Genomic DNA, 23,204 nt, shown 5'->3' on the forward strand with positions numbered 1-23,204 from the left:
TAGGAAATGTGCTTTTCTAGTTTCATTATCTTTACTTTGCATAATCTGCTGATTTATGTTGGCTATCCCCTTGATTATTAGGGCTTGCATTCTTGTGCTCAAGCAGGCAAGCACCTCTGCAGCATCCAGACATTTAGTGGAAGCATATTTTTTTTTGCCTCAAAGTAAGTGAAGAGCTGATTTGCAATGGCCTATTCTGTCTTTTTTTCCCCACAGAACTATTCGCCAGGTCACAGAGCGCTCAAAAGACAGGCTGGCCTCGGATGAGGTGGTGTTAGAAACACTACTACATCTTTTTAGGGCACTGCTCAGAAATGACGTTGCACACCAGGAAGAGGTGTTACGTCTGCTTCCCGCCTCGACTCAAACCCGCTACCTCAGCCCAGAGACCACTGAGGGACCAGACATAGGTTGTGTTTTTGTTTCTGCCTTTTGTTAGGGAATGGAATCATGGGTGGGAAAGACATAAAAGCACAGCATTTGTTAAACTGGCTCCTAGGCACAGGGTGTGCAGGCTTTTGTTTCAGCCCAGCATTAACGCAGCTTATTCAATGACTTAGGGGCTTGATGAGTTGTCGATGAGTTGAATTAATCGTGTTAGTGTTCTATTTACCAGAGATAAGAATCAGACCTAGGTCAAATGTATACAATATCATATACTTTTAAATACTTACTGACTTGTGCTTGATCGAAACTGTTCCAGTATACAGAGGAAACTAAATCAAGCACAGCTCAACTATTTGGAGGGATTCCTCACGAAACCTAGACAAATATTGACCATGATTTTGGGGATTTTCATGAAATGTAATCAGTAGAATGGTCCTTTAGAGGAAGGATTGTTGACATACAGTGCATTCTGAAAATATTCAGACCCCTTGACTTTTTCCATATTTTGTTACATTACAGCCTTATTCTAAAATGGATTCAATTATTTTTCCCCCTCATCAACCTACACACAATACCCCATAATGACAAAGCAAAAACAGGTTTTTAGAATTTTTTTTGTACACTTATTTAAAAACAAACTGAAATCACATTTACGTAAGTATTCAGACCCTTTACTCAGTACTTTGTTGAAACATCTCTGGAGAAACCTGAAAATAGCTGTGCAGCGACGCTCCCCATCCAACCTGACAGAGCTTGAGAGGATCTGCAGAGAAGAATGGGAGAAACTCCCCAAATACAGGTGTGCCAAGCTTGTAGTGTCATACCCAAGAAGACATGAGGCTGTAATTGATGCCAAAGGTGCTTCAACAAAGTACTGAGAAAAAGGGTCTGAATACTTATGTACATTTCAGTTTTCTATTTTTAATAAATTAGCAAAAATGTCTAAACCTGTTTTTTGCTTTGTCATTGAGGAGTATTGTGTGTAGATTGATGAGGGGGAAAAAACAATTTAATCAATTTTAGAATAAGACTAACATAATAAAATGTGGAAAAAATCAAGGGTTCTGAATACTTCTGAATGCACTGTATGTAAAAGCATAATTGAGAAATCATTTATCAAAGTTTGCATATTTATTACATTTTGGCCTTCTCCTTTAAGACTACATAATGTTTCATCGGTAGGTGCTACAAAGCAAACATTGGTGTCATATGAAGCTTTACCGCTTGTTCTGTAGTATTTTGATTTCCCTCCCGCAAAAAAATATTTCTGAAATATAGCTAAACATGAATATTGGAAATATACAAATTTAGATTTGGCAATTTTTTAAATATATATTGTAGAACACAATATACTCAACGAGCATATTAGTTCCAGAGTGGCATCTCTGCAAGTTTTAAAGTCATGGCCCATTTTATACAGAGAAATTGGTGTAGTAGGCAATGTAACCAATCACAGACCTCCTTTTAATTATGTATTGCACTCCCTGCAAATCACCAGCAGAGGGCGACCCTTTTGAATCCATTTTCACGTTCAATCTGTTAAGGTTTACAAATCGGATAATAACTCTAAAAGTAGCAGACATCCCACTCTGGAACTTTGATATGCCCGTGGAGTAAACTATGTTCAATAATGTGTAGAAACATTTGCCAAACCAAAAATGGTATACAGTATTTTCAATGTTCATGTTTATACAGTATTCAAAAATTGTCATTCTTTATTGAAATGAAAATACTAGTCATATTACATACCAAGAGCTTCATATGACACATTTTTTTGCTTTGAAGAACCTAGAGATGAAACATTAGGAAGTCGTAAAGGAGTCCTGGGTAAGGCCAAAAGGTCACTTTGAATGTATTTTAAGTGTTTGACTCAGGTCTGATGATGATGATAATAACACTTATACACTGAGTATACCAAACATTAGGAACACCTTCACAACAGCCTTAATTCGTTGGGGCATGGACTCTACAAGGGCCAACATCCCTGTGGAACACTTGACACCATGTTGACTCCAATGCTTCCCACAGTTGTGTCAAGTTGGCTGGATGTCCTTTGGGTGGTGAACCATTCTTGATAAACACAGGAAACTGTTGAGCGTGAAAAACCCAGCAGCGTTGCAGTTCTTGACACTCAAACAGGTGCGCCTGGAACCTACTACCATACCCCTTTTAAAGGCACTTTACTTTTGTATTGTCCATTCACCCTGTGATTGGCACACATACACAATGTCTCACCTATCTCCTCTTCGTCTACATTGATTGAAGTTGATTTAACAAGTGACATCAATAAGGGATCATAGCTTTCACCTGATCAGTCTGTCATGGAAAGAGCAGGTGTTCCTAATGTTTTGTACACTTAGTCTATATTAATGTTATATGTGTAACTATACCATGTTCAGATTTTTATAAAACTATTTGTTACTCAAGAACAGTCAAGATAATGAGCCAACTCAAGAGCACACATCCTATACGTGCAAAAATTAACAATCTGTACCGTTCCCTTCTCAGCCCTATTAATTGTGCATGTCTTCCATTATATACCTGTCTTTCAAATATCCGGCTGGTGCCAACCATATGGAACATGTTTTCCTGAAATGCGTGACTAATTATTATAATATGAAACAGGAGAACCAAAAGGAGAGCATGGGCCCATCGAGACGATGTTCCTGACGGTTGGGTTCTGTATTGAGCGAAAGCCTAGTTCCTTGCCGTTCGCTGGAACAGGAGTCTTTGTTACCAGGGGCTTTGTGCCTAAAGGAGCTACAGTGGCCATGTACCCAGGTAATTCTCACCACTGATGAGGACTAAGGCCGGGACTCAATCTGATCGCGCTTGTCGACAATGCACCATTTTAAAGGTAATTTCCAATTGAGCCCACATACGCAACGTGTTTTTCTCCTATTTTCCCCCCCTTTCAGGGGTGTAACATTATGTTGTTACTATTATGGAGATGGGTTTCAAATACATGATCCGAGTATGTGTGAACCTAGAAGCGTACTCAGTCTGATACTGTATGAGCAACATAGTGGCTAATTGTAGGGGAGAGTGGGGTGAGTTGAATTAAAAAAAAAAAAATAAAAAAAAAAAAATTACATTCAGCATCACTCCATCAAGGGAGTGTTCTTTCCAACAAATATATCTAGATATATTTCAAGATGTTGTGTATCCTTGGAAATAATCAGAATTCATATTAACATGACCGTTTTGAAAACAGATTGTCCAAAACAAAGTGGTCTCTTGGTGCAATTTACCTGGGTATGGGGTAAGTTGAACCACCGAACAGGCTCAGTTAAAAAAATAATATTTTATCACAGGCTTAATGCCTAACAAACACTTTGTACTTTTTATCGCTGGGATATGAACTTCCTTACCACTTTTTTTTTTTTTTTTTTTTTTTTCCCCCCATTTGTTTTCTTCCTCCACAGACTCCATAAAATTATGACCTCTTCCTCAATATTTGGTCAAATTATATATTTGGTTTATGGTTTCCTAGAAACAAGGGTGGGTTACCCATTTGGCTAAACTTACCCCACTCTCCTCTATAGCTAGCAGGCTATGTGTTCGTAGTAGAGCTCAACCGATTGTGATTTTTCAATGCCGATACCTATTGGAGGACCAAAAAAAGCCCATACCGATTAACCGGTAATTATTATTATTATTTTTTTTTTTGCATATACATTTGTAATAATGACAATTACAACAATACTGAATGAACACTTATTTTAACTAACTATAATACATCAATAAAATCAATTTAATCTCAAATAAATAACGAAACATGTTCAATTTGGTTTAAATAATGCAAAAACAAAGTGTTGGAGAAGAAAGTAAAAGTGCAATATTTGCCATGTAAAAAAGCTCATGTTTAAGTTCCTTGCTCAGAACATGAGAACATATGAAAGCTGGTGGTTCCTTTTCTCTCTATACCATTTGTATTTCATATACCTTTGACTATTGGATGTTCTTATAGGCACTATAGTATTGCCAGCCTAATCTCGGGAGTTGATAGGCTTGCAGTCATAAACGGCGCAATGCTTGAAGCACAGCGAAGATCTGCTGGCAAATGCAGGAAAGTGCTGTTTGAATGAATGCTTACGAGCCTGCTGCTGCCTACCACCGCTCACAGACTGCTCTATCAAATCATAGACTTAATTATAATATAATAATACACAGAAATATGAGCCTTAGGTCATTAATATGGTCAAATCCGGAAACTATCATTTTGAAAACAAAACGTTAATTATTTCGGTGAAATACAGAACTGTTCTGTATTTTATCTAACGGGTGGCATCCCTAAGTCTAAATATTGCTGTTACATTGCACAACCTTCAATGTTATGTCATAATTATGTACAATTCTGGCAAATTAATTACGGTCTTTGTTAGGAAGAAAGGGTCTTCACACAGTTTGCAACGAGCCAGGCAGCCCAAACTGCTGCATATACCCTGACTCTGCTTGCACAGAACGCAAGAGAAGTGACACAATTTCCCTAGAAATTCATGTTATCAGGCAATATTAACTAAATATGCAGGTTTAAAAATATACTTTTGTATTGATTTTAAGAAGGGCATTGATGGTTATGTACACATTGGTGCAACGCCAGTGCTTTTTTCGCGAATGTCCTTGTTAGATCATCACCCGTTTGGTGAAGTAGGCTGTGATTTGATGAGAAATTAACAGGCACCGCATCAATTATATGCAACGCAGGACACGCTAGGTAAACTAGTAATATCATCAACCATGTGTAGTTAACTAGTGATTATGTTAAGATTGATAGTTTTTTATAAGATAAGTTTAATGCTAGCTAGAAACTTACCTTGGCTCCTTGCTGCACTCGCGTAACAGGTAGTCAGCCTGCCACGCCGTCTCCTCGTGGAGTGCAATGTAATCTGCCATAATCGGTGTCCAAAAATACCGATTTGTTATGAAAACTTGAAATCGGCCCTAATTAATCGGCCATTCCGATTAATCTGTCGACCTCTAGTTCGTAGATCAACTGAGGTGAATGAAGCTACAGAAGCCAAGGTGATAATGGCTGGTGTCATTTTTGCTTTATTTTTGTTTTTCAATTGCATAGAAATGCAGTAAATGAGCTTCAAATTTCAAAAATGTATTGGAATACCATTTGGATCAAGTTCAGCTTTCCCAAACTTAGGTCCTGCCCTGTTCATGCTCCCTCACCGATGCTTGCCTCTCCTAACGGTCCCCCACAACCTTGCTTGTCTTTCATTGAAAATGCATGGCTTCTGTTGTTTCATCGTCCCCAGTGGAAATCCACTGTTATCATGAACGTGATCTCTGCGAATACGGGAATATTGCCTTTAAAAGCTGCATTGTCGACAGCCTGTGATTGTATTGAATTCCAGTGGGGTGATACTGATGGTTTGTGAGGACTGATGGTTTGTTGACAATTGTAGCATTTTAGCTAAGCCAACCCAGCTACGGACAGAAGTGACATTTACGTAGCAGGTTATGAGAATTAATGTAACAGGTTAGGAAAATGTATGTAGCAACTGGGATTATATGTAGAAGCCAGAGAACAGTTTAAATTAAGCATTACAAGTTGATAGATCAATATATCCCCAAGCAACCAGGACAAAGTGTGCTGTCGACAGACTCGAACCCAACAAGCAATGGCTTACCTTAAAGGAAAAGACAAAGAACAACTTGGAGATGCAAATGAAAGCAACGAACAGCTGAAGGTTATCCAGGAAAACATAGCTAAAATGCTCTTTATGCTTACCAAAACAAACTGTTACAATCTGTTAGACTAGTTTCCTTTTGAGGAAATCTACTTTATCGTGTCATATGTGTATATACAGGGCTGGCACGTGGATGAACAAGACAACAAAATTGGCCTTCTGGAAACAGGTGCAAACTTTAAAAGTTTACCTGAATTAGCTAGAAAACGGAGACAAAATAATATGAGAATATTATCCCTACTGGAAGATGAAGAAAAAGGGGACCTTTCCAGCTACGTGATCAAGCTGATATTGGAGGAGCTAGGCGTGGATTTATCACCGGAGCATCTGGTGCGCTGCCATCGGATCGGCGTGAAGCAGAAGAACGCTAAATACCCTTGCGATCAGACAGTGACTGGAGGAGAAAGGAATCAAGTCTCAACTCCGAATCCTGGCAATTGTTGTTGTTGGTGGTTATTTGTGAGAATAGAGAGGGGCTATATCTGGGGGATTGTGATGGGGTGACTGGGATCAGATACTTCTCTCAGAGGACCCACCCTAAGTAGACCCCCCCCCCCCCACCAGCAACTATACTGTTGGGGCTACAGGTTAGCAATGAACCCCGAGTCGGGATTGCTAACAAGGCTGGAAATTCAAAACATCAAAAATCTAATAATTTCAATTTCTCAAACAATCAACTATTTTACACAATTTAAAAGATAAACATCTCCTTAATCTAACCACATTGTTCGATTTTCAAAGAGGCTTTACGGCAAAAGCATAAAGTTAGATTATGTTAGGACAGTACATAGCCACAAAAGTACAAACATCCATTTTCAATTCAAGGTCAAGCGTCACCAAAAGCAGAAACCAGCTAGAATTATGCACTAACCTTTGTCAATCTCCATCAGATGACACTCCTAGGACATTATGTTATACAATACATGCATTTTTTGTTCCATCAAGTTCATATTTATATCCAAAAACAGCATTTTACAGTAGCGTGAAATTCAGATTTGTTTCTTCTCTGAAATGCTTCCGGTGAACATAACAAAATTACTATTCGACAACATTGGTAAATTATAATATTGTCATTCAAAGAATAATATATTATTATCTCGTAATTGCTACCGAATGGCCAGATCTCAAAATAACTTTACTGGGAAATCACATTATGCAATAAACGGGGTGCTATGCTAAGAATAATAAGCTATGCTATACAGTTAGCATCATCTAATATCGATAATAACATTGTAAATATCCCCTTACCTTTGATTATCTCCATCAGAAGGCACTGCCAGGAATCCCAGGTCCGGAACAAATGTGGTTTCTTTTGACAAAGTTCATAATTTATGTCCAAATAACACCAAGTAGTTAGCGTTCATTATGCTCCCACAAAACGTGGTGGGGGGGGTTGTAAAATCACGCCGAAAAGCTAAAAAAAAACCTAGTAAATAATTTATTTACGTTCGTTCAAACATGTCAAACGTTGTAGCATTAATCTTTTGGTCCATTTTTAACGATAAACATCAGTAATATTTTCACACAACCTATCCTATGTCTTGATAAACAATTAATGACAAACTCACGCTTCTCAGATTTATGCGCAGGCGCAATAAAATGAAGTGACGACATGTCAACTTCCTTGCATTCTAATTTGCTCTCTGTTTATCATAGACGCTTCAAACAACTTTATAAAGATCGTTGACATCTAGTGGAAGCCGTAGGTGTTGCGAAATGAATCCTTTCTCACTATGGTATCTATAAAACAATGACACTAAATAGTACAGTCACAAAATTCACATTTTTTTAAAATCTATTTTTCACAGGTTTTTGCCTGCAATATGAGTTTTGTTATACTTACAGACACCATTCAAACTGTTTTAGAAAATTCAGAGCGTTTTCTATCCGAATGTGTTAATAATATGCATATCCTAGCTTCTGAGTTGGTGTAGGAGGCAGTTAAAAATGGGCACATATTTTTTTCAAAATTTCTCAATACTGCCCCCGAGCCCCAACAGGTTAATTACATTTATTAGGTAATACAAACCAACCACAGTACTTAAGTGGCAGTATTTCTTCAAATGTATGTATCCACATTTTTTTATTTTTAAATGGTACGTTAGGAGAGGAAAAAAGGCCTAAAAAGGCATAGCACCTCTAGTAATTTGCATTATGTTTTTTGTTAAGTCTGCTCAGTCCAGATGCTCTATATATGCCTTCGGAAAGTATTCAGACCCCTTGACTTTTTCCACATTTTGTTACGTTACAGCCTTATTCTAAAATATATATATTTTTTAATTACATTTTTGAGGGTTCTTGGGTATTATGCTATAAGCTTGGCACACCTATATTTGAGGAGTTTCTTCCATTCTTCTCTGCAGATCTTCTCAAGCTCTGTCAGGCTGGATGGGGAGTGCACAGCTATTGTTTGCACAGCTATTTTCAGGTCTCTCCAGAGATGTCCGATCAGGTTCAAGTCCGGGCTCTGGCTGGACCATGCAAGGACATTCAACGACCTGTCCCGAAGCCACTCCTGTGTTGTCTTGGCTGTGTGCTTAGGGTTGTTGTCCTTTTGGAAGGTGAACCTTTGCCCCAGTCTGAGGTCCTGAGCGCTCTGGAGCAGGTTTTCATCAAGGATCTCTCTGTACTTTGCTCCATTCATTTTTGCCTAAATCCTGAGTAGTCTCCCAGTCCCTGCCGCTGAAATACTTCCCTACAGCATGATGCTGCCACCACCATGCTTCACCGTAGGGATGGTGCCAGGTTTGTAGAAACATCATACATCATAGCTTCCCTGTAGCTCTGTTGCTAGAGCACCAGCATGGTGTGTGCAACGCCAGGGTTGTGGGTTCGATTCCCACGGGGGGCCAGTACAAAACAAAAAAAAAATGCATGAAATGAAATGTATGCATTCACTACTGTAAGTTGCTCTGGATAAGAGCATCTGCTAAATGACTTAAATGTAAATCTCAAGGATGATCAATGGAAACAGGATGCACCTGAGCTCAATTTCGATTCTCATAGCAAAGGGTCTGAATACTTATGCAAATAAGGTATTTCTGTTATGTTTAATACCTTTGCTAACATTTCTAACAAGTTGTTTTCGCTTTGTCATTAATGGGATTGTGTGTAGATTGCTGAGGATTTAAAAAAATATATATTTTAGATTAAGGCTGTAACGTAACAATGTGGAAAAAGTCAAGGGGTCTGACTACTTTCCGAAGGCACTGTATGTAATGTATAGTATATAATAACTATATTTGTACTATGATGCCCACTGGCCTCTTATGCCATGTGTGCTAAAATGTTTTAAATGGGTCTTCAATGATCAACGGAAGAGAAGTTGGATTTTGTTGGAACAAAGTTAACCTTATCACATGGAATGTGCACTGGCTCCATGATATGGGGGGGAGCATATGGTTCTCGAACACTTAGATTGTCAGTAGATGTGGTTTTCTTGCAAGAGTTACATTTATAAAAAAAAAAAAAAAGAAATTGTATATTTAAAGAGGAGCTGGGTTGAAGAGGCCTATGCTGTAATTTACTGTAGTAACAGCAGAAGTGTAGGCATCATTATAACTAAGAATACACTATTTTACCTTACTTTACCTTTATCCCAGAACCCTGTTTTCTAATGTTGAATTGTACCTTAATGGTGAAAAATACAAATTGATTTAATTGTATATCTCACCAGGGGATAATCTAGTGGTTTTAAGATTCAAGCTATATTAGATCAAATCCAGACAGGAAGTATTATTTTAGCAGGTGAACTAAATCATACATTTGCTAAGCTTGACAGACGTAGTAATAAAAAAGGCACATTTAGGGAATCTCCAGAGGCTGAAAATGTTCATCTCTACAAATGGAGGACACCTGGACATTATTATTATTATTATTATTATTATAAAATACTATTCCTTTTTTCCCTCAAAGTTAGAAAAGCTATTCAAGAATTGACTACATTTTTATTTCCAGAAATGCACTCAACATTTTACTGGATTCAAAAATGTATGAAATAGTGATATCAGATCATTCTCTGGTATCATGTTTAATTACACTAGAAAATACACTTAGCAACCGTTAGGAGAATGAACAGAGTGCATCTTCTGGACACAAAATGTATTAAATACATAAACAAACAAATAATATTTTACAATTACAAATGTAGACAGAGGACAGAAAAACCAACCCCCAATATAATGTGGGATGCCTTTAAGGCGTACATTAGGGGGATGATGATGATCTCAAGGCTTTTACTTGTGACATAGTTAAATGCGCTAAAGAGGAACAATGGGTACATATTTAAGATGTGCATGCTCATCCCCAGAATCGTTTTACGTGTCTATTTTCAAAGTAGTATAAAGTTAAGAACATTATTAACTTCATAGTTTATAACAATGTGGAGGAAAATTAAACTTCTACAAGAACCAATATCATTCCCTAAAAACCCAGCCTTATGGAACAATCCTTGCATAGCTTTTCAGAATTCAGATTTATTTTATAATTTTTTTATTGGTCCACATGGAAAACTAAATGCATAGAAACCATAAATTACTTGGTAACAGGAAATACATTGATTTCCATGACGGAATTAAAAAGCAATTTTGTCTGACCAATGTAGATAGTTTCAAATACATGCAACTTAAGTTACATTACACAATTAAATTTGAAATCTTTTGGACATCAGAGGGAATCTTATTTGAGCCAGAAAATGACATTCATACGAAATACAAAACCTTGCAGAGAGTATATCCAACTGACAATCTTTTTGAACCAAGACTGATGTTGGCACAAGATGGAGGGGAAGTTGGAGCATAAATAACCACATTACAGTTAACTAAAATGTACGCTTAATCTGGTATAAACTAATGTATAGAATTTACAGCATAACTGCAGAGTTATGTCTTAAGTGTAAAATGAATAATGACTCAATAAACCATGCTTTCTGGGAATCCTAAAAAGTCCAGAAGTTATGGGCGGAGCTAGAAAGTTGGCTGTCAGAAGTATTACAATGTAAACTTACTTTTAATCTGTGTCATATTTCAAGACGTGGCATATGTCCCAATGAGCTGGACGATTCTCTTATCACTCACCCTGAAAAAACATATACTAAAAACTTGGAAATCAATCAATCCGCCATTAACAAAATGGAAAAATCTAATGATTTATTGAAATAGCATGGGTGACCGAGGAAAAACAAATTGGCACAATTTAAGACCAAGTGGCAAACAATAATGCAGGCACTAGGGATGGGTCTGTGAGCATGCAGGTCTGGGCAGGGATGGGGGTGTGAGCATGTGGGTCTGGGCAGATGAGATGTAGTCGTTGTTTGTGTGTGTCTGTAAGTTGTTCGTATCTGGAGTGAAAAAAAAACTGGGTTAGGCTTAGCTAAAATGCTAGTTGTCCACAACTGTTATCCCCAACACGACAACTAGATAGAGCTGTACTGATAACCACAACCGTACAAACCATCAGTCCCGACAAACCATAATTTATAACACCGACCTAAAAAGAGGGATACATATTTATACTCGTGTATCTCTTTAGTATAAGCAAGAACATAGATTAAAAAGTACCCCTTTTAACACATAGCATAGCTATTTTGAAAGTAATTAAGGAAATGCATATCACTTGGACAAGTGTTGTGATTTACCGTTGTGTGAATGAGTGACTAATTTCTGTGTTATCCATGCAGGGACCATCTATCAAGCATATGAGCCCATTCTCTTCCAGTCCATTTGGAACCCTTTTGTATTCAGATGCATAGATCATGTTTTGATTGATGGCAATGACAAAGGCATCTCTAAAATAGTGTACAGGTGAGAAATGTGGCATAGAAAAATGGGTAACACTTTACTTGACACCCAGTGTCATAACATGGTTATAACCATTGCATAATGTCATGGTGACATAACCTGTCATATAATCATAACACTCATGAACATATATTGCGTTATTTTATGGCTGGTTATGACACCTCCATAAATGTCAAAACCCACTTTTTTTTCGCAATTTTTTTCACTGCCAAGAAGTTCCCTTTCATTTGAAAGTTTGTTTCTTAAGTCCTTTGTTGTAATTAATTTTCTAGTCTTGTTTTTTTATTTTTTACATATTGCATTTTTTTGTTATTTTAACTTTATGACACTGTCAAGAAGTGTTATGACCATCCTGTGTCACTTTACTTGGACTAAGAAAATACACTTTATGACACTGTCAAGAAGCATTGTGACCGTCATAATCATACATACCCTCTTTTTGACTGATATAAGGGCATCTTGTCCTGCTCCTGAAATCTGCTCCTGCATTCATCCCAGTGGCTGCCTTTCCTTCCAGTTCTCTGCTTTCCAGTTCTCTGCTGCCAGTGACTGGAACGAAGTGCAAAAATCGCTGAAGCTGGAGAGTTACATTTCCCTCACTAACTTTAAACATCAGTTATCTGAGCAGCTAACCGATCGCTGCAGCTGTACATAATCCATCTGTAAATAGCCCACCCAATCTACCTACCTCATCCCCATATTGTTTTTATTTACTTTGCTGCTCTTTTGCACACCAGTATCACTACTTACACACCATCATCTGCTCATCATCATCTGCTCATCTATCACTCCAGTGTTAATCTGCTAAATTGTAATTACTTTGCTATCTCATTTGCACACACTGTATATAGACTTTCTTTTTTTTCTATTGTGTTATTGACTGTACGCTTGTTTATTCCATGTGTAACTCTGTGTTGTTTCTGTCGCACTGCTTTGCTTTATCTTGGCAAGGTCACAGTTGTAAATGAGAACTTGTTCTCAACTAGCTTATCTGGTTAAATAAAGATGAAATATATATATTTTTTTTAAACTGAGCATTGGGGTAGGTGCATGTCTGACATCAATGTGTCCGCAATTACAATGATCATTTAATATGGTCAATTTAAAGAAAAAAGTATATAACAAACATACTGTTGACATGTAGGATTTGGTGTAATGGAATGTTTTGCCTTGTGTTGTAGGTTTTGTGGGTTTTGACACTTATGTAGGTGTCATAACCAGCCCTAAAATAACAGAATATATGTCACAACAGGTCTAAATATGTCATGAAAGTTTTATGACCATGTTATGTCAACTGGTATGACATGGTTATGACCGTGTTATGATGCTTGGTGTCAAGTAAAGTGTTACTGAAAAATGTCCTAGGGCTTGATGACTGTCCTACGACAATTTTTCACATGTAGATGGACAGAATTCATATTTAAAAGTATTGATGTTTTCCAGGTCGTGCAGTGGAAGAGACAGGCTTGGTCCTTTCAGGTTGAGTGACATCACTTGGTTGACAGCCAATACAGAAAACCCGCTAGCAGTGGGTCAATATGTGAACAACTGCTCAAATGGTACCATCACATCTCTGCTCACCCATAGGAGAAATGGGGCTATAATTAGATTAAATATTTCTATACAGATATGCCTATATATTCTATATCATGAAGACTATTTATTTTACATAATTATTGTCTGTCTGCAATGTTGCAAATGCTGTGACCACTGACTATCTAAATATTCCTTTTCCTTTTTTTGTGTGGAATTATACTCTTATCTTTCAGAGAGGGCTGCAAATGTGTGCTATCAGGAGTATGATGTGCCTGAAGCATTTCCTCTTGAACTTCGCCAGTACCTTCCCAATGTGAACTACAGACATGACACGCAAAGGCAAGAATTTAAAGGATGTTTGAAATAATGTTGGTCCCTACTTCCTACAGTATTTGTTTGATTGTGTTACTGTTGACTGCGCCCATTGCAATCTCAAAAGTTAATTTATTAATTCAGCAGCTGTGTGGTTTGATTCACTCATAAGTAATTTAGAGCAATTAACAGTAAGTGTAGGCCAGAGCTATTAATATGGATACGGCTCTGGTCTAGGCTACTGGGGTGTTTATTTAACCGTTTTATACCAGGGATAACAAACCTAGTGTTCCTGTTTGTATTCACAGCTATAAATGTATTAATACAAATGTTAATGACCTTCTGTTTTGGCTCCATTTCCAAACAGCAGCTTTTGCTGTTGTTGACTAGTGAGTAGTCTTCTGAGCCAGACTGTCTTGAACTGGCTTAGTCTCGATGTGGCATGTGGCGACGCTTTCCATTGCCTGTCCAGCATAGCCACACCGTATTACATAGGAGAAAACCTAAACGTCCCTTGTCTGTCAAGAATGTTTCATAAAATTATGTTTGAACTTACTCTGCTGTTGAGTTCTAAATCCGGCTGAGAATATCACAGTGAGATGAATGTACGATTGCTGAAATCGCTAGACTTTCCCCTTTAATATGCCATCTCTCAGGCTGGGCTCTGTCGCTCAGAGGAAGGGGAGAGCAGACAGGTGGGGGGCTTTCTGGCGTTATAAGGCACTGAACCCTGCGACATTCACAGAGCGCATTGTACACAAATGTCAGTCAGAACCTGTCCAGAACCGCTTCAATTTCCTTAAATAGAAGACTTAACTTTTTAACCGCTTAGATGTTATAATAATCTCAATGGCCGATCTCAATGTCCAATAAATAATACTTGGTTATTTTGTCTCAAATTTCAAACCAATAAGAACCAACACCACGGACAATCGGCAGAGTAAATTCAAACGTGATTTGGGACATTTTAAGTTTTCTTATATGTAATAATGCGTGGCTACGCTGTACAGGCAATGGAAAGCATCGCTATGGAGTCAAATCCGGTTCAAAAGTTGAAGGGGTGCGAGATGAAACCTCATTGCGTGTGCTAACAGAAGAAATGTGGTCGAGCGAGCAGAGGATGGGGCCCCCGAGTCCACAGGCCAGCCGAGAGCACAAAATAAACTTGAGAGCTTGCTAGTGTGACTTTGAGCGAGCAGAACATCATAGCCACAGATCAAAAATAAACATTTCTTAAACAATAAATATAGAATTGTAATCAAAGAAATGTGATTCAAATGTGTAACAAATACATTTTAAATCATTAAATTGTCCACCAGCAATAGTCACTTGTCATGGTCAAGTTTTCGCTCTCAATTTCTCAAGTTGCTCGCTTTTAAGTCTTGGCACCTTGGTTTTGGTTCTATATTGTGGTGCTCCGCCCTATAGTGGGCTTTGCTCCTAGTGGTTTACCCCACTACCTAGGCAGCCAATAGCCTGACAAAATAATTATGCATGTGCTCCAGCCAATTGGAGTACAGCTCTCCCTGTATATAGGAGCGCACACCTACAGTCTTCCTATTTCCTTCAGCGAGACTGAAGATTAGTCTGAAGACTTGCATGGCAAGATAAGTCTCAAGATGATCCTGCCGCCGTTGATCCAGTGGGGTTACACCATTCAATTTCGCTGCCCCTCCACCCTTTACAGGGGTCGTGGAAATGGTGATGGCGTCACCCGAGAAGGTTACGGCTCTTAACAAGGAAATTGCAGAGCTTCTGGTGAAGGAAGCGCTAACAGTAGTTCCCCCAGAGCAGAGAAACAACGGGCTTTACTCTATTTTCTCATGCCATGGGTTTTAAAGAAGTCCGTACCTAAACTACCTTTCCGCATGCTCACAATGAGGCACCTTCTGGAGTGTATCCATCAGGGTGACTTTTTCCATGTTCCGGGGCTTCCGCGTCACAGGAAGTTTCTGTGCTTTGCTTTCCAAGGAGTGGCATTCGAGTACGAGTGCCTTTTGGGTACGCCCAAGCTCCTCGCACATTTTCCAAATGTGTGAAGGCGGCAATAGAGCCGCTGCGTCAACAGGGTTCTGGCGTACTTGGACGATCTGCTGGTTCTCACCCTGTCAGCAGAGCTGGCGATCGCACACACGACCTGACTGGTGACTCATCTCACCCGTCTGGGTCTTGCAGTGAATTGGGAAAAGAGCGCACCTTAGTGCTAGACGTGTTGTGTGAACCACCGTTTGAGCCTTTGGCCCAGATCTCTCTGAGAATGTTGTCTTTGAAGACTGCATCATTACTTGCCCAAGCGTGTCAGCGATCTATGCACTCTGTCAACGCGACGTGAATGTATCGCCATCAATGGTGATCTGAGCAGGGCGGTGTTGTTTCCTAATCCGGTGGTCATGCCTGAGATTATTAAGAGCTCTTACATATTACGGACCCTAGAGCTATGGGCCTTTTTTCCTCCTCTTCATGCTAGAGAGAGAGGAACATCTCCATCTGTGTCCTGTCCCCACCTTATGTGAAGGGCACAGCAATGGTTAGGTGTTTGTGTGCTATGGTGCTGGAGCGCTTGGTCGGCCACTCTCAAAACAGCGGTTGTCTCACTGGCTCTGCGATGTCATTGCCTTGGCCTTTGAGACTAAGGGGCCCCCAGTGCCTTAGGACATTAGGGCTCACTCTACACGTCAAGTGGCGGTGACTTCTGCCCAAAATGTTTAGGGGTGCAGGGGTCAAGGATATCTGCACTGCAGCATCGTGGTTGACGCCTTCCCTTTTTATACATTTCTACCTGTTAGATAAGTCATTGGGCTGTTTCGTACAGTCTACTTGGTTTAGCTGCCTAGAGGACTTAAGCTGAAGGGGGTGAGGTGGTGGGCTGTTTTGGGCAGCTCCCCCCACTGGACATATGGGTGATCATGCTTACATTACTTGATCTTTGGGATTTTAGGCTGGGTTTCTGTATATGCACTTTGACCTTTGCTGATGTAAAAAGGGCTTGATTGATTGATTGATTGGCTGTCTACATCCCTCATTCTCAACTCTGGACCTTGAAGCCACTAACCAGGAACTGACTTAGACCTGGGACACCAGGTGGATGCAATTAATTATCCGGTAGAACAGAAAAGCAGCAGGCTCAGGACCTCGTAGTGTAAAAGCTGAATACCCCTGGTCTACATGTTTAGTTCAATACATGATTCTCTGACCCACCAGTCTTTTTATTTTTATTTATTAAAGATCCAGCAGCAGCTACTCTTCCTGGGGTCCAGCAACATTAAGGCAGTTATATACCATTAGAAATATTACATTTCACAACACTTTTCACAACACATTAAGTGTGTGCCCTCAGGCCACTACCAAATATCTACAATACAAAATCCGTGTGTAGAGTGCGTGTGTGAGTATCTGTGCCTGTCTCCGCTGTTCCATAGGTGTGTATTTTTTTTTATTTTTTAAATTTATGATTCTACTGCTTGCATCAGTTACCTGATGTGGAATTAGAGTTCCATGTAGTCATGGCTCTATGTAGCACTGTGCTCCTCCCATAGTCTGTTGTGGATTGTGAAGAGACCTCTGGTGGAATGTCTTGTGGGGTATGCATGGGTGTCCGAGCTGTGTGCTCGTAGTTTATATAGACAGCTTGGTGCATTCAGCATGTCAATACAAGTAGTGATGAAGTCAATATCTCCTCTACTTTGTGCCCTGAGAGATTAACATGTATTGTATTCGTGTTAGCTCTCAATGTACATTTAAGGGCCAGCCGTCCTGCCCTGTTCTGAGCCAATTGTAATTTGTGGCACCTGACCACACGACTGGACAGCAGTTCATAGGGTTGTTAATAAGGCAAAGTAACGCTTTATTATGGACAGACTTCTCCCCATCTTAGCTACTGTTGCATCAACATGTTTTAACCATGACAGTTTACAATCCAGGGTTACTCAAAGCAGTTGTTATCTCCACTTTCTCAACTTCCACATTATTTATTACAAGATTTAGTTGAGTTTTAGGGTTTAGTGAATGATTTGTCCCAAATAGAATGCTTTTAGTTTTTGAAATATTTAGGACCAACTTATTTCTTGCCACCCATTCTAAAACTGACTGCGGCTCTAAGTGTTGTAGTCATTTCACTCGCTGTAGTAGCTTTACTCAAAGCCAGTGGCATGACAGCCAAGACATAAGACTCCTGAACATCAAATCAAATGGCTATCCCCCCCGCAGCTGCTACTCTCTTATCTATGCATAGTCACTTTAATAACTCTACCTACATGTACATATTACCTCGACTAACCGGTGCCCCCACACATTGAATCTGCATCGGCACCCCTGCTGCTCTTCAATTATTTGTTACTTTTATTTGTTACTTTTTTTTTTAGGTATTTTTCTTAACTGCAGTCTCGGTTAAGTGCTTGTAAGCATTGCACTGTAAGATATACACCGGTTGTATTTGGCGCATGTGACAAATACACATTTATTTTATTTGACATGTAACTTTTTATCCACAATATAGCAGTGGGTGTAAAGCCATAACACATCCATTTTTACAGCAACAGACTGATGGATAATGTCAAAGGCCACACTAAAGTCTAACAAAACAGCTCCCACAATCTTTTTATCATACATTTCTCTCAGCCAATCATCAGTCATTTGGGTAAGGGCCGTGCATGTTGAATGTCCTTCCCTATAAGCATACTGAAAGTCTTGCCAATTTGTTTACTGTAAAATAGCATTGAATCTGGTCAAACATAATCTTTTCCAAAAGTTTACTACGGGTTGGTAACGAGCTGATTGGTTGGCTGTTTGAGCCAGTAAAGAGGGATTTACCAATCTTGGGTAGCAGATTGACTTTTGCTTCCCTCCAGGCCTGAGAACACACACTTTTTTGTAGGCTTAGATTGAAGATCTGGCAAATAGGAGTGGCAAAAAAATTACAATGCTTGTCTTTCATAATTTGGTCAGTTATACTTGGATGTGTAGTGTCGGCGTTTGTTGCTGGCATGTCATGCCTAAGTTTGCTAATCTTGCTGATGGGGGGGGGGAATAATTAAAGAAGTAGGCAATATCACTGGGTTTGTGATGAATGAGCCATCTGATTCAATTAATGATGGAGCTGAGTTTGACTTTTTGCCCAAAATGTAATTTAAGGTGCTCCAAAATGTGTTACTATCATTCTTTATACAATTTCTTTGTTTCATAGTATAGTTTCTTCTCTTTGTTCAGTTTAGTCACATGATTTCTCAATTTGCAGTACGTTTGCCAATTGGTTGTGCAGCCAGACTTATTTGCCATTCATTTTTCCTCATCCCTCTCAACCATACCATTTTTCAATTCCTCATCAATCCGCGAGGATTTACGTTTTTACAGTAATTTACTTCATGGGTGGATGCTTATTAGTGACTGGAATAGGCAATTTCATAAATGTGTCAAGTGCAGTGTCTGGTTGCTCCTCATTACAGACCAGCAAATATTCCTTACATCATCACGAAACTAATTGTATGACCTCATATACACTATATTAGACCCAGCCTTTGGTACTTTGGTTTTCCTAGATATGGCTACTATATTGTGAACACTACATCCAATGGATTTGTAAAGCAAATTTCTGTAGCATTAGTAAAGATGTGACCAATACATGATTTCATTCCTGTGCTGTTTGTAAATACCCTGGTAGGTTGACTGATAACCTGAACCAGGTTGCAGGCACTGGTTACAGTTTGAAGCTTTCTCTTGATTGGGCAGCTTGATGAAAGCCAGTCAATATTAAGGTCACCCAGAAAATATACCTCTGTTGATATCACATACATTGTCAAGCATTTCACACATTATCCAGATACTGACTGTTAACACTTGGTGGTCTATAGCAGCTTCCCACAAGAATGGGCTTTAGGTGAGGCAGATGAACCTGTAGCCATACTATTTCAAAAGTATTTAACATGAGATCCGCTCTAAGCTTCACAGGAATGTGGCTCTGAATATAGACTTCAACAACGCCCCCATTGACATTTGTCTTTTCTTTTAGACGTTATAACCATGTATTTCAACCAGTGTATTATCTAAGTGTGTTTCAGAGAGTCAGAATATGAATGTCATCTGTTACTAGCAAGTTATTTATTTCATGAACCTTGTTTCTTAGGCTACATATGTTAATGTGAGGTATTTTTAGCACTTTTCTGGGATGCCTGATTTTTGTTAATCGCTTAACTGGGAAACTTAGACATGACAATGTTATTCATGTTTGAGCTGATAGTACAGGGTGAGAAAAACACAGTGGACTTCCTACTAGGGCACACCGCCTCAGTGCTAACAGTATAATTCTGGTTCATAGGCACATGATTGCTGTATACAATAGTTGTAGGCTCGACAGAGGCATTCAGGGGAGTTGGAGGGACATAAATGAGATGACTTACATTGTGACTGCCAACACCCCTGGGATAATGTAAATCTGCTGCAGCATTACGACAAGTCAGCTACACAATGGTAGGGAGTTGGGCTTGGGTCATTGATAAATTGTCTCAATGCAGCCTTGAAATTCGTGGACAGTTCAGTTCAGGAGCCAAGATGATTTGGATCGACTCCGTCATTCCTGTAGAGCATGTTCGGTTTCCAGAAGTTGTCAAAGTTATTTAGAAAAGCTATTCCAACAGAGCTACAGTAATCTTTTAGCCAGGTATGTAATGCCAGTAGCCTGCTGAATCTTTCATAACCACGGCCCAACGATGGTACCAGACCTGAAATAATTCGCCACTTTTTGGAATCTCTCAGAGCTAGAATCAGTTCTTTAAAATCAATTTTCAGCAGTTCCAAGCTAGCCCTCCTGATGTCGTTTGACCCCACATGGACTACGACAGCGTCAGCACCCAGCAGCTGTCGTAGAACACTTGGAAGCTGCCTTGTAACATCATGTACTCGTTCTCCAGGATAGCACAGGGGTTTTGCCCCAGGAACCAAGATGTTTCTTACCATAGAGCTGCCAATGACGACAGCTGGTGCAACGGCTGAGGTCCGGCCGTTCTTTCGCCTCAAGTGATTTCGCAAACCCCTCAAGGACCAAAGGGTGGTGGGGCCCGATGGACCTGAGCCAGCTGTAGTATCCATTGTGGATGATGAATGGGCCAGACTCTTAGTCTCACTGTCCCATGAGGGGGGAAAGCTCTGAGGATCTGAACACGAGGTAGAAGCCACCGAAGAGAGAGAAACAGAACAGAGGACTAAGGCGCAGGTACCTCCGGATCCAATCTCGATTTGGAAGCCCCCCAGGGAATAAGGCGCCGGAACCTCCTGGATCCAGGGCGGCAAAGCCAAGAAGGCCCCGTTTTCTGTTTTCGACTTCCATGGTGAGTGACATATCTCCATGGCTGGGAGGTAAGATCGAGAACAGGAACATCCACTAAGTCACCAGGAGCATCCTCCTAAATCCATTCTCCAGGGAAGGCAGAGACTCCTCCGGGGAGGGATTCCTGCGGAGTACCGGCAGTCGGCTGTGGAGAGCCGACACTTTGATTAGGTGTGGCGAGTTGAGTGAGGACACAGTAGTTGTTAGTCTATTGGACTACATTCTAGTACTTGTTGGCAGCCACAGCTGGGTCTTACCTTTTTTTCACAAGGGAATTGTTGGGACCGGCAAGGAGTACAGCCATCTAGCTCTATGATTTCAGGCTGATGGGGGGCGGGCTTAAAGGCAGGTAAGTGTCTAGAAACCTTAGATTGTCCATCACTCCAGTGAATGTGGCCAAACTAACAAATTCCTGCCCTTGGCCAATCCAGTGTTGTGATTGGCTATTATTTGGCCTGCAATCCATTGTGTGATTGGTTGAGCCTTCTTGTTTGTGTGCCTTCAAACAGATGCACTGCAGAGCCGTCTGTTTAGCTCAGACTAAGATTTCGCTAGGTAGCCTGCTTGAGCAGTAACCTCCAAACATATTGGGAAATAAATTAAAATAGGTATACTATACCTTAAGTTGAGTGTAATCTACTCGCTAGAGTAAGTTAGCTAATTACTTCTTAGCCAGCAACATTCGTCTGTAAAACGAAAAGCTGACAGTCAGCTCTAGCAAACACCATAAAATGAGTCCACTAATTGAAGGCAGGATCCAATATTTAGCGTATTAAGCCCAAGGACACAGCATAAATGGGGATTTTGAATTATATGAAGACAAAGGGGAGAATCTGCTGCAGTTCATACAGTACTTAAACAGTCCAAAATAATAGAAACTGACATGAATATGATAAACCAGCTAAACATGTCAGAATCTGCTTTATTTGCCCAGTACATTTGCATGTACAGGAATTTGACTCTGTGAAATGGTACTGTCCCAATAAGCAGACAAAATATATAGATGCAGAATTTCCACCCTGCATGCTTCCTTGCCCTGGAGTCGTGCAGGACCTTGGAGTGCAGACGTTAGCCAATGACCATCTCAGCAGACCGGACAATCCGTTGCAGTGATTCAGGAGGTGAGGATGGACTCTGTTGTTTAGAACTGAATCAGCACACACAGCATTCGGTTCTGCTCACTCAGTCACACGTGCAAGCTCTCAAGTTTAATTTGCATTCACCACGCTGGCCTGCGGGACCTGTCCTCTTCTCGCTCGACCACTTTTCTTCTTTGACTATTTGCTCACGCAATGTTTAATCTTGGTCGCACGGTCTATCTCGCGCCCGATCGACGTTTGAATCGGCTGTGACTGTTAACATAGCCACATCTGGACTAGCCCTGGCTCAGCTTGCATTGGTCAAAGCAAGTCTTAACTAGAGTGACAACAGCTTCTTTCTTCTCCTCCAGGCCTTTACGATGTGTGGTCCTTGTAGCGTTAAGAGACATCCGTCCAGGGGAGGAACTCTTTTCTAACTACTTCACCATTGTGCATTAGGTCACATTTTAAAACTGGTACTACCTGAACTTGTTCAAGAAGAAACACTTGGCTACAGTGTGCCTTAGTGCACACAACCCAGGTCTAAGATTTTTGAACACGTAAGATTATGAAAAGTACTTATTCAACTAGTCAAGTGAAAGCCCCTCTGAAGAACTGTGGCCAGATGATTCTGTGTAGCCTGAGGGAAGACAACGAAAGAGACTGAAGGAAGAATGGAGAACATGAAACTGAGAACCATATTCATAAGAACATTTTCCTTTATTTCTGCATCTGTACACACGATTTGTCTGGAACAAAATATATAAAATATTCAACGAAAGTGTACAGTTTTATGAACAAACTTTACTTTTGAATGATGAGATTAAATCCTGTCTTGTCTACTTTACACTATAGTCTTAACCCCAATTGAACGGTCAACCTTCACAACTTCACTGTGGTAAGTCAAATACACTATATTTACAAAAGTATGTGGACACCCCTTCAAATTAGTGGATTCGGCTATTTCAGCCACACTCGTTGCTGAAAGGTGTATAAAAATCGAGCACACAGCCATGCACTCTCCATAGACAAACATTGGCAGTAGAATAGCCTTACTGAAGAGCTCAGTGAC

At 39.9% G+C, this 23,204-nt stretch overlaps 1 protein-coding gene across 6 annotated transcripts in view; it reads left to right on the top strand.

Annotated features, from left to right (window-relative positions):
- The window catches only part of setd9 (SET domain containing 9), a 28,860-nt gene extending 5,944 nt beyond the window's left edge, over positions 1 to 22,916 (top strand). For 5 of the 6 annotated variants that reach the window (XM_014123646.3, XM_014123619.3, XM_014123611.3 and 2 more), the window contains exons 3-8: positions 217 to 410; positions 3,013 to 3,168; positions 11,767 to 11,890; positions 13,331 to 13,446; positions 13,657 to 13,762; positions 22,504 to 22,916. In XM_014123646.3, the coding sequence (XP_013979121.1) occupies positions 217 to 410; positions 3,013 to 3,168; positions 11,767 to 11,890; positions 13,331 to 13,446; positions 13,657 to 13,762; positions 22,504 to 22,591 (784 nt within the window). In that variant the 3' untranslated portion in view covers positions 22,592 to 22,916. Of the gene's footprint in view, positions 1 to 216; positions 411 to 3,012; positions 3,245 to 11,766; positions 11,891 to 13,330; positions 13,447 to 13,656; positions 13,763 to 22,503 lie in introns of those variants that run through there. The other variant, XM_045688024.2, reaches the window with a different exon arrangement.
- Positions 22,917 to 23,204: the final 288 nt, after the last annotated feature.

The sequence above is a fragment of the Salmo salar genome, chromosome 01 (assembly GCF_965601325.2).
Source record: "Salmo salar chromosome 01, fSalSal1, whole genome shotgun sequence".
NCBI lineage: Eukaryota > Metazoa > Chordata > Actinopteri > Salmoniformes > Salmonidae > Salmo > Salmo salar.